Source organism: Diorhabda carinulata, chromosome 12 (assembly GCF_026250575.1).
Source record: "Diorhabda carinulata isolate Delta chromosome 12, icDioCari1.1, whole genome shotgun sequence".
NCBI lineage: Eukaryota > Metazoa > Arthropoda > Insecta > Coleoptera > Chrysomelidae > Diorhabda > Diorhabda carinulata.
This window is the reverse complement of record NC_079471.1, coordinates 12,559,407-12,571,527: the sequence shown is the minus strand read 5'-3', so window position 1 is coordinate 12,571,527 and position 12,121 is coordinate 12,559,407. Positions and strand designations below refer to the sequence as shown.

The following is a 12,121-nucleotide window of genomic DNA, read 5'->3' as shown; positions in this document are numbered from 1 at the left end:
CAAAAGTTTTATGGATTGGCAACTGGCACAAAAAACATCGTCTTTTTCTGAAAATGTTATCCTAGTGTATTTTGTTAAACTTGCTAAAAAATACAAGGTGATGAATAAGGAACAAATGCGTTCCCCAATAATTGCTCGCGGACCAAAAAGACATAGAGGAGTAAACCTCGAGAAAAGAATCCGTAATCCTACGCTGTTAGCTACCGTGGCTATGGGATGAAAACCTCCCCAGAGTATTTTAGCCTTAGCGGGGTAAGGGCGCACTGCCCCGCCGGACATTCTTTCGTCCCGACTCGTGGGATCTAGATGGAATTTTTAAAAACTCAAAAACTTGGATATAAGGAAGCGGAGAAGAGGAGGACAGTGGAGGAAGAGGAAAGACGGAAGTTCGAGGAGAAACTAATTCAAAGGCAGAAGAAGAACAAAAAAGTTAACAGGAGCAAGGACCTGGAAACACAATCAACCATAATCGAAGAGGAAAGGGAAGAAGAGGAAGAAAAAACGGACATGTCCACCACAGACAGTGAGGGAAACATCTTGAGAAAAATTATATTTGACGAGGTAAAAGGGAAAAGATAAAGTAAAAAAAAGGGTAAGGGAAGAAAGCAGGATAGAAGAAAGTGAAACAAAGAAAGAAAGAAAAGAGGAAGAAGAAAAGAAGAAAGAGGAAAAGGAAAGGAAGAGGGATGAGGAGATATGGGAGGAAAAGTTGATAGAAAAATTGGTGGAAATAGAAAACATGACGGCGGAGGAAAACGTACTAAGAATAATAAAAGAGCTTAAGGAAATTATAGAAGGTAAAGCAAAATCAAAATGTAAAGAATGTCAAGAAGAGGAAGAAAAAATAAGAAGAAAAAGGAGGACAGAGAAATTAAAGGAAGCACTAATCAACGCGGAGGGAAAATACGAGGAATGGGCCAGCCTGGTAAAAGAAGAATGGGAGGAGGAAGTCTACTCCAATACAACATGGCATGCGAGCAACGTAGAGGAGGCGCTGAGGCGGAGAGAAACATGTGTAATTTTAGGAAAGCTAGAAAACAACGGAGTGATAGCAGACATTATAAGAAGGACGAAGGAGGAAATTTGGACGGTATGGGAAGATCTGGGTAAGGGGGAATGGGAAACGATAAAAAATAAAATTAAAACAAAAAAAAAGAAATAAAATGGTATAACCATATAGCCAAGGTGAGTGGCGAAGAAGAGGGGAGGGGGGAAACCTTCAACATTTGTAAAGAAATATCGGAGGAGATAAACAGTAGGGCTGAAAAGGAAATAACGATTGTGATAGGGGAGGGGTTAGATAAAATAGAAATCAGAAAAATGATAGAATTCCTAAATAGGAAAAAAGAAATTAAGTACAAAATAATATCTAGAGTTGGTGATACAGTAAATAATGGGGGTACGGTGGGGGGAATCACTATTCATCAAAACCGTCTCCCTTAAATATACAGAGGTTTTAAGGAACATGAAGTCCCACATAAAAGTGGACGAACTGGGTATCAAGGTAGAGGCGGTAAAGAAAACCGGGGGGGGGGGACCTCCAGGTTAAACTCAAGGGACAGGGGGCAGCCGAAAGGCTGAAAGGTGCTCTAACTGAAAAAATGGGTGATATGACGATGACGGTAAAGAGGAGGGAGGCCGTCTTTACGGTAATGGAGGTAGACCCGTCAGTAAGCTCACAAGAGCTCAAGACGGCTATCCGCGAGTGGACCGGCCTCAAAGATGATGACATAAATATTAGAAGCATGAGGGACAGCAGAGGTGGAGGCCAAACAGCCACAGTCGCGGTGAGGGAAGAAAGTGCGGCTGTGGTAAGGGCCACAAATAAAATAAGAGTACATTGGCAACTATGTACCATAAAAGAAAGATTTACCCCCCTGAGGTGCTATAGGTGCCTGGAATACGGGCACAGCACATACTCCTGTAAGGGCAAGGACAGGAGTGGAAGCTGTTTCAATTGCCTTAAGGAAGGGCACAGGGCCCAAGAATGTAAAAATGAAGCGTACTGTCTCTCGTGTGAGGAGAAGGGACATCGGACAGATACAATGGATTGTCCAAAATATAGGGGAGCCGTGTTTGGAAAAAGTTAGGGTTAAAAATAGGTTAGGTTAGGTATACAGTCGTCATGTTAGGATAAAAAATATGGCCCTTAACAACTACAAGGACGGCAGAGTTTTGCAGATTAACGTGGGGAGGGCCAGGCTAGCGCATGACCTAACCCACGTGAAAGCTGCGGAGCTCGAAGCGGATCTTCTCGTTGTTGCCGAACCAAACAAGAAACTGACTGAGGGATGCGGGTGGGTACAGGACAAAAGTAAGGATGTGGCGGTGTTCTTCAGAAACAGGGATGTCGGGGTACGGAAAATCATTCGAGAATCGGGCTACATCGTGGTGGAGCTTAACAGCGAAATTGCGATAGTGGCCTGTTATATATCCCCCAACATCCCTGTTATAGAATACAGGAAAAAAGTAAAAAACAAAGTGAACGCCGCCATCAAACAAAGAAATTACTTGATCGTTGGGGACATCAGCGCGAAATCGTCCCAGTGGGGTTCCCCAATCAATGATGAGAGGGGCGACCTGTGGGATGACTGGATGGCCCAACTTAATATAATATGTATAAATAACGGAAAGCCAACATTCTTAAGAGGCGCTAGCAGGAGTCACATTGACGTGACTCTTGCTAGTGAGGGGTCGTCCAGGAAAATCGCAAACTGGGATGTCCTCGAGGATCAGGTGTTTACCCACCACAGGTTCATCACCTTCGAAATAAAAATCAAAACCAGAAAAATTAACTTTATAAATAATAAAAACAAAATAGATACCAAAGAAGTACTAAAAGAAATAGATAAGAAAATTCAGGTGAGGTGATGAACTATGACACACTTCAGTCAGTTGTCAAGTCAATAATAATGGAAAGGAAGAATAACAATTAAAAAATCAACAATAATAAGAATCGGCACGTGCCATATTAGTGGAACGACGAGATAGAGAAGCTGAGAGAGGATTGCCTCGTTGCCCGGAGAAGATTCACCAGAAGCGGGGGGGAAGAAAAATATAAAGATTTATATAAGCCAAAAAGAAAAGCTCTGGGCAAATTGATCAAAAATGAAAAAAAGAAAAAATGGCAGGCCATATGCGAAGAACTGGAAAAAGATATATGGGGCGAAGCATATAAAATAATAATGAAAAAATTAAGTCATCACCCCATACAATCTGAGTGAAGAGCAGCGGCTAGAGGCCGCGTCGCTACTCTTTCCAACAAAAAAGAAAGAGAAATTTCAAAAGGAGAGCGACGCGGATATACCATTATTTACAACGGAGGAAATCCTAGCCGCTGCAAAGGAAATTAAACAGGGTAAAGCCCCCGGCCCTGATGGCCTGCCACCAGAGATAGTCAAAACCCTGATTACTACGCAGCCGGACCTAATAAAAACCGTCTTTAACGAACTACTGTGTAGGCAAAAGTTTCCCAAAGAACTGAAAATAGCGAATTTGGTTTTGTTACTCAAACCTGGGAAACCCCCCGATTCGCCGGCCTCTTACAGACCGGTATGTTTGTTAAACTGTCTGGGAAAATACTACGAAATTTTAATAAAAAAGCGATTAGAGAAATTCCTGGACAGCAAAACAGCTCTCTCCAAACAGCAATACGGCTTCCGCAGAGGTCGATCAGCAGTTGACGCCGCAAAGTGGGTACACGACGCGGCGAAAGCTTCCAAAAAAAGGTGGGTAGTCCTAATAATGCTAGACATACAAAATGCATTCAATTCGGCAAACTGGGAACTCATAATACAGGAACTAAATAAAATAGAGACCCCAGTATACTAAGTCAACATAGTAAAGGACTACCTAACCGAAAGAATAGTATGCGTATCGAGAAGGCAATACATACAGTTAACCGCAGGAGTACCCCAAGGGTCGGTGTTGGGACCGACCCTATGGAACATACTTTACGAAGGGGTACTCAAAATAAAACTAGAAGGCGGGGCCAGATCGATCGCATACGCTGACGACCTAGCAATACTGGCGGAAAGCGATATGAATTGGGGCATCGTTAACATGGTAAACAAAAACATGGATAGAATAAAATGCTGGATTGAGCAGATGGACCTACGATTAGCAGTAGATAAGACGGAGATTATTGTGTTAAGGGGGCCTAGAGGGACCCGGGACCAAATAAAATTTGATCTCGGAGGCCAAATCATTACCTAAAAAAACAATTAAGTATTTGGGAGTGACTTTTGACGATAGAATGACCTTCTCGAAGCACATAGAAGCAGCGGTAATGAAAGCGGAGGAAAGGACTTCCGCCCTGCAGAAAATGCTACCAAACGTGGGTGGGCCTGGTAGCCAAAGGAGGAGGGTTACATTGGAGGCAATACACTCCATCCTCCTATATGGGGCTCCGGTATGGGCGGAAGTCATGAAGAAAAACAAATATAAACAACAATACATAAAGGCTCAAAGGAAACCGCTGCTTCGGGTATGCAGCGCGTATAGAACGGTATCGGCTATCGCGCTGCAGGTGATAGTGGGTGCTATCCCTATTAATATATTAGTGGAGGAGAGGGTCAGGATATACGAAAGGGTCCAAACTGACAATGAAAATATAGACAAAATAAAGGAATTGGAAAGGGAAGTCAGTTTGGACAAATGGCAGCAAGAATGGCAGGAGGAAGAGCTCAAAGCCGCGTGGACGAGGACTCTAATACCGGACGTCAAAAGCTGGTTCAAATGTGCACACCGCAGAACCAACTATTATTTTACACAATTTCTAACGGGGCATGGGTCGTTCAAAAAGTACACACATGGAATAAAAAAAACTAGAGACGACCTATGTCCCAGTTGCGGTGTGACAGAGGACCCGCGGCACGTTGTATTGGAGTGCCGAGTCCACGGAAATGTTCAAGACAAAATAAAAAAAATCCTAAACAAGGAGGAGGGAGGCGACTTTGACTGTACGGCCGTTATGAAGGCTGCCATTAAGCAAAAAAAAATCTATGACCAGATAATTGAAATTGTGACGGGATTAATGAAGGCTAAAGAGAAAGAGGATAGAGAACGTGACGATTGAATTATGCTTAGAAGAATTTTAAATGTGTTTGTTTTAATTTATTCAAATTTTAATTTCCTACATATTTATTTATTTATTCCATGTATTTGTTCTTTTATTTATACAATAATTTTAATTATTTATTATTTTTATTATTAGTCTATTTTATTTATACAACAATTTTAACATTTTATTTACACATCTAGTTTTAGAGAGTTTTTTATTTATACAGTTAGGTTAAGTTTAGGTAGTCTTATTTATTTAGTTTTTATTTATACAACAATTTTAACATTTTATTTATACATCTAGTGCTAGAGAGTTTTATTTATACAGTTAGGTTAAGTTTATGTATACTTATTTAGTTAGTTAGTTATTTATTTTATTTATACAATTAGTTGTAGGGAAATTTTTATTTATACAGTTAGGTTAAGTCTTTTTTTATTTATTTATTTATATAGACTTACTAGTTTTTATTTCTTATTTCTACTATGCTTATTTGTTGTTTATTACGAAGTTTTATGGTTTATACACAACTTAGATTTAGGATTTTTATTATCTATACTTATTATTTTATCTATAGAGGTTTTATATGTCCTTACTTGGCCTTACTGTTTTATCTCGCATTTTATCTTTCTTATGGTATATTAATATAAATTTTATTTATACAATTTTAAAATGTTATTTATACAACTAGGTTTGGTTAAGTTTTTTTTTTTATTTATTTATTTTTTTTAGTTTATTCTTATTTCTATTATGTTTTTTCTTTTTCATAGGTAAAAAGGAGAAAATGGCAAAGCTGATGCGTGTGAAGCGATGCTCGCTGAGAGCGGTACCGCACGCGCCAGTGGAGAAGAGGGTGGGTTTTTAGCTAGTAGGCGTTCGGCTAACGGGCGAATCCAGCACACCTGGGCATCTTCCCAGGCGTCTTTCGAAGATTTTCCCACCCACAACAAAAAAAAAATCAAGAAACATTGATGAGAAATATAACTTAAGGTCTAAAAATGTTTTAAAAACTACAAAAAGATTCATTGGAAGAATTTTCATGTAATATAGAAAGAAATGTAGGAGAGAACAGAGTCCTATAAAACTTACGGAAAAAAATGGCGGAATATTTAAACAAAGAGATAACAAATTTTTATTCATTTGTGTGATATTGTACACATTATATCCACAAGTATAATTACAATTATTGAAGCAATATCCTGAATAAAAGGAAAGTGAAAGAACACAACAAATATCAAAACCTAAGATAAATGCACATCAAAACTTGGACAAAAATAGTTGCCTCTCTTATGTCTATCATATTTTCTTCATGTAACTCTTTCATCCCTAAGAATGAAAAATGGCGGAGGTATTTTTCATGTCTTGTTTTCTTCTTTCTTCTAATTCGATGGTTTCTTCTTTTCTTTAAATTTTTGTTTTCTTACAAATTTACTTTTATATTTACGAATTAACCATAATGCCGATTATCTGATTAAAATATTTAAATTAAAATTAAATATTGAATTTAGAATTCAATTAAAAAAAAGTTAAAAAGTTAAGTAAAGAGTTAAAAATTTTACGAGCTTTAACAATATCAAAAATCACCGGCAACCTTAATGAATTATTTCCCAGACGATGAATACATAAGTATTCGAAAGCTCGGAAAATATATTGAAGTTAGTCGTCCACTTAGGTGTTAGTCCAGTAACTGAAGGTCCAAAGCTCCAGTTAATTCCGAGAATTATTCCCTTGTGGCGCAATTTGTAGGTCATGAAAAATACTTTCAAGGGAGAAAATCTTTAACACGATAGCGGCTAAGAATGGGCCCCTAAACCCTGGAAAATGGGTTTTCCGCCGATATCGGCCAAAATATAGGACTTAGAGAAATTTCCTTTAGACAAAAGATGGAGATCTTTTCATTATCTACAAAAGTGTCCCTTATCATTTTTCTCGGAAATTCGATATTTTTCGAGATAATGGGACCCAAAAGTCCGCTCATTCTCACGATGCTGGATCTCTGCGAGTGCCGCTGTCTAGGCATTGACTTGGGTAAGCAGGCGGACAATTTTTTCCATATCTCGGCCAAAAATTAACATTTTTTCATGATTCAAAGTTTATTGCAATGGGAAAACCAATTCCTATTACGGCATGTGACTCGCAGTCCGTTTCTATTTGCCAAGAATATTTAAAAAAAGCGGTCAAAGTATTTTTTTGCAATATTTTGAGTCTATTTCATTAATCCATTCATATTTTTTCCAAAAATTATTCTTTTCTGTTTCTTTTTTTTGATAATGGGCCCTTGGGATGTCTTAAATGATGTAAGAAAAATTTTTACACCAACTTTCTCGCGTTCAAAAAAAAATTCATTTGTTTATTAGCATTTTTCAGCCGTGCTCGGAGTTCCATAGAATCTTTAGAACAAGTGTGAATTAAAAATTTTTTATTCATTGGATTGTTTAACAAGGCACATCACATGAAAGCTGAGATTCTCTATTTTTTGAATCCATTTTTCAATTTTAAATCAGGGCTAGGAATTCCCCAGAAATCAAGGAAAATTGAGACTATTGAGCTAAAACTGGACTTTCATGTTTAAACTCTTCTTGTTCTTTGCTCTTTATTTTTTAAGGATCAATAACTACACCAAATTAAAGCTCATATTCTCACCTTTCCAGTGATATAAATTTATTCCTACTTTTCTCCTTGATTCTTGAACGTTCTCTACAATTATATCCCTTCGTTTCTACGCTCTCCGTCCGAGACTCGTGGCGTGGCACATACCCTAACCTAGCGTGGCCACGCAACCACGTTCGTCGGCTGCTTCTGTTGGTAAACAAGCTCTGTTTTGGAGTCGTTGGTGTGCCCGGTTATTCATATTATTTATTTATCCAATAAATATAATAAATTAATTCGATAAATAAATATAAATAGTTCGGGAATTTAAAAAAAGTGAAAAGTGTTTAGTCAGGAATTTCAAAATTTTGTCTTAAATCAGCCATTAAAAAAAATTATTCAATTTTGAAGATTTTTTTCTTCAGTTGTTCGTTGAGCAGAAAATAAGGTTTGGGTGCTTTTTATTTACATTATCAATTTGGGATTATTGTTGTGACAATTATATTATTGATTTTTTGGTGTAGGTCTTGTTCTAGAAATGGAGGCGGACTCGGTTTCAGAATGCTTTGTTTGTAAGCAGGATGTTGAGGATGACAGTGTAAATGTTGCTCGTGGTTTAGACACTTTGATTCAAGTGAGTAAGGAAAGGAGCGATAATTTTCACCTTATGCTCCAGAAACAATCCTCCGTACGAATGCATAATAAGTGTAGGGAACGCTACACTATTAAATCTCGAGGCAAGTTCGCTTACAACGACTTTGCAAAGCACCATTCAAGAAGACTGCATCATTTAACAAGCCCAAAGAGACAAAAAAAGCGTTCCAGTGGTGGTTTTGACTTCAAAAATAATTGTTTATTCTGTGATTTACCAGCTTCAATAGAAAAAGAGAAGAAAAAAGGAGGTTTGACAAAGAAGCGTGTTATTGTACTTGTGTCGAAACCAGAATTCAAGACCAATCGGATGAACCTGATCACAGCACATTCTCATATAGAAAAGTATAGACAGATGTTAGGAAAAATTTCTGGAATCGACCTCACAATTGCCGGTGCAAGATTTCATGAAAGCTGTCGACTTGCATTCAATCGATTGTCTGAAAAATCTGACAAACCTAGAGGACGGCCCGAGGATCAAATAATTACAGATCAGATTGAGAGAATTGTCGCTTACATTGACGAAACTAAGGAAGAGATGTACAACATGGACGAGCTGATTAAGATTGCAGGTATTTATTACTAATAACAAAGTTCTATGCGCAGAGAGAGAGAGCAGCCAGTATTCAATTGATAAATTCAAATTGCTGATTTTTCTTAGGAGAGCCTAAAATAAACCGGGACACTCTGCGCATGAAGTTGAACAAGCGGTATCCCGACGACTCAATCGGTTTTTCTGCATCGAATGGCAGTGGAGGAATTATTTATTTCACAGACGCAGAATATAAGATCTTGAAGAATAATCTCACATCCATTGGCGGGAATATCGAAGATGAAGAGATGAATATTCTCGATCAAGCTGCCGCAATTATTCGGCGGAGCATATCAACATTTCCTCACAATCGTGACTGATGAAGAGTCAGGCATCCAACATTTGCTCACGAATTTTGATACGATTGATTACAACAATGTTGAGGCTTATGAATTTATAACAAGCGCGAATAAAAAATTCATCCGGAAAATGAACGAAATTGAAGGCCGAGGGAAAACAGCAAAGTTATGGATACAATATATGCGCATGTTCAAAATAGCAAAATGTTATCTCAGGTCAGAGAAAATGGGTGATTTGGTATCGCAGTTAATATATATAGAGCAAATGCTCCCTTATTTTCATGCGGCCGGCCATTTCAATTATGCACGTTCAGCCCATTTGTACGTTCAGTTAATGAGAGGTTACATTAGAGACATGGAAGAATCTATACAAGCTGATCCAACCAATACCGCACTAATTATGCAATACAGAAATTTTGTAACAAACGGATTTAACACAGTTAGACGTACAGAAAAATTTTGGTCGGGCACCTTTACACACATGACGATCGAACAAGACTTCATGAGAATGGTTAAGGTTAGTGGTGGATTGGTAAACAGAGGGTTTAATACCGGCGCGACTACAAAGTTCATAGCATCTCTCCCTTTCATGGTGGATATTTGTAACCAAATGGAGATGTTTTGTGGGGTTCAGTCTAACTCCAGTAACCAGCACGTCGATGCCCGAGATTGTCGGGTGGCTCGTGATGGTGAAGACAGGGCCAAACAAATCACGTGGTTTGATGTCCATAATCCCTTCCCATACGAAGAGAAACTTGTTGCCTTGTCAACGGGGCTCGTCGGCGGAGAACAGTTGAATTGTCACGATGCTTTTATGATTGGGAAAGCTAGTATAATGAGTCAAGTTCAAGGGAAGCGGTTTGCTGATATTTCATTCAGGCGAAAGCATCGCGTGGTGCCCCTCATCAATGCCACGAGCTCGGGAACCGTGGATCCATTATTAATTTTCCAGAGGATTACCATAACAAAACAGTCGGAAAAAGATTTAGCAAGGTATTTTGCTTATGAACTAGTTCCTTTTCCCCTGAGTATTTTTGAAAACGGGACGATGCACAAAACCGCCAAATCTGCGTTAATAAAAGTTTTCTCACCAGAAAAAGAACGAATTGACAAATCGAAATGCGCTTATATTTTAGATGGGGAAATGTTAATACATCGCGTCCCCTGGTCCGTCAATGAGCTTTTCGGAGATATTTTTGACAGATATGTCAAATATTTGGAAGACCATTATCCAAAGGAAGTGACAGTAGTATTCGATGGTTATGGCACCAATTGTAATAGTACTAAAGGGGCTGAACGTTCGCGGCGTGCAAGCAACAAGTCTTGTCCTGACATCCAATTCTCTCCGGACATGGCTGCAACGGTTCCAAAGGACAAATTTGTATCCAGTAACTAAAACAAAAGTCGGTTCATTGATTATTTGAAGGAAGCCTTGGAAACAAAAGGGTATTCCACTAAACAAGCCTTGGACGATGCAGATTCATTAATTGTCCAAACAGCGCTAGAACAAGACTCTGTAGGCAAGCTACCAGTAGTAGTAGTGGCAGAGGACATCGATATATTAGTATTATTAACAGCCTTAACGCCAAAAAATCGTAAGATTTATTTCTTAAAAGCTGCCAAGGGAAATAAATCCGAGCAGATGTTCTCGTCCAGGAGCCTGGATGCCCGTCCCTTCATGAGAGATAGCATCCTATTTTTGCATGCAATGACCGGGAGTGATACAACATCTGCCTTTTACAGGAAAGGGAAATCAACAGTAGTGGAAAACTTGTCCACAATCGGGGCAAAAACTGGACACAGTGAACTCGAAAGGGCCATTGAAGTTTAGGGCCAGACCATTTTGCTATCGATTTACAAGTACCCGGCGACTGTAACGACTCTCCGGGACGCCCGATTCTTGACTTTCAACCAGTTGAGCAGAAAGAAAACTGCGATAAAATTAGAATGCTTGCCACCTACCGCTGAAGCTGCTAGGCAGCACTTTTATCGGGTCTATTTAGAATTAATGTAAAAGTTGTTATGTAAATAAATGTATGTTTTGGTTTCCAAAAATTTTCGTTAATAAATGTAATTTTTCCATACATGTAATACAATAATTTTTTAATAATGTAATAAATGTACAGACTTTTTCAATGTAACGACGTATTTTTTCCTACATCCTGCACCTACATCATCCCGAAATGAGTTTGCAAAAAAATTGAAAAAAATTGCGAAGGCCGCCGTCTAGGAAATATTCACCAACTCCCCAAAGTTGTCACTTGTTATTGGACAAAACAACGTCACTCACAACTTTAACGCATGGAAAAATACATTTTTGCAATTTGAATTACAATTTTGCAGTCTCAATTTGCAACTTCTATCCTTGGGAGATGATACTCAGCGTTGGCTAAGAAAATGGAGATCTCAAATGCCACTTCAGTCCAAAAGCAACACATGTAATACGCCAGTAAAGGTCGAGAAATTCGGGGTTTTCATTTACGCAATCAGCGACTAAGCGAGCAGAGCAAATGCCCTGGCGCCATCTACAATTGGTCTCCAGTGGTCAAAAGATAGAGATCAATGTATTTTCAACTCCATCGAGCGAAAATTCGGCCAGAAACTACTATATCTATTCACTAGGAAAATTACGGATTTTTCGACGTCTATTTTTGCGAAAAATATTGGTCTTGCGAAAAAATTGGTAGAGGTCATTATTGTAGATAATGAAAAGATCTCCATCTTTTGTCTAAAGGAAATTTGCCTAAGTCCTATATTTTGGCCGATATCGGCGGAAAACCCATTTTCCAGGGTTTAGGGGCCCATTTTGGGCCCCATTCTTAGCCGCTATCGTGTTAAAGATTTTCTCCCTTGAAAGTATTTGTCATGACCTACAAATTGCGCCACAAGGGAATAATTCTCGGAATTAACTGGAGCTTTCGATATATTCAG

The 12,121-nt window shown here is 38.6% G+C and overlaps 2 protein-coding genes across 3 annotated transcripts in view; one reads left to right on the top strand and one right to left on the bottom strand.

Moving 5' to 3' along the window:
• LOC130899835 (uncharacterized) overlaps positions 1-12,121 on the bottom strand; it is a 75,034-nt gene that overhangs the window by 51,574 nt on the left and 11,339 nt on the right. Inside the window, exon 4 of one of the 2 annotated variants that reach the window (XR_009060099.1) lies at positions 5,309-6,526. The exons of the other annotated variant lie outside the window; for it this stretch is intronic. The gene's annotated coding sequence lies outside the window, so the exon portion shown is untranslated. Of the gene's footprint in view, positions 1-5,308; positions 6,527-12,121 lie in introns of those variants that run through there. 2 annotated transcript variants of the gene reach the window in all.
• Positions 2,143-3,831, top strand: LOC130900280 (uncharacterized). The gene is made up of 2 exons (XM_057810791.1): positions 2,143-2,686; positions 3,200-3,831. Exons 1-2 carry the CDS (start codon positions 2,143-2,145, stop codon positions 3,829-3,831), a joined length of 1,176 nt encoding a protein of 391 aa, XP_057666774.1.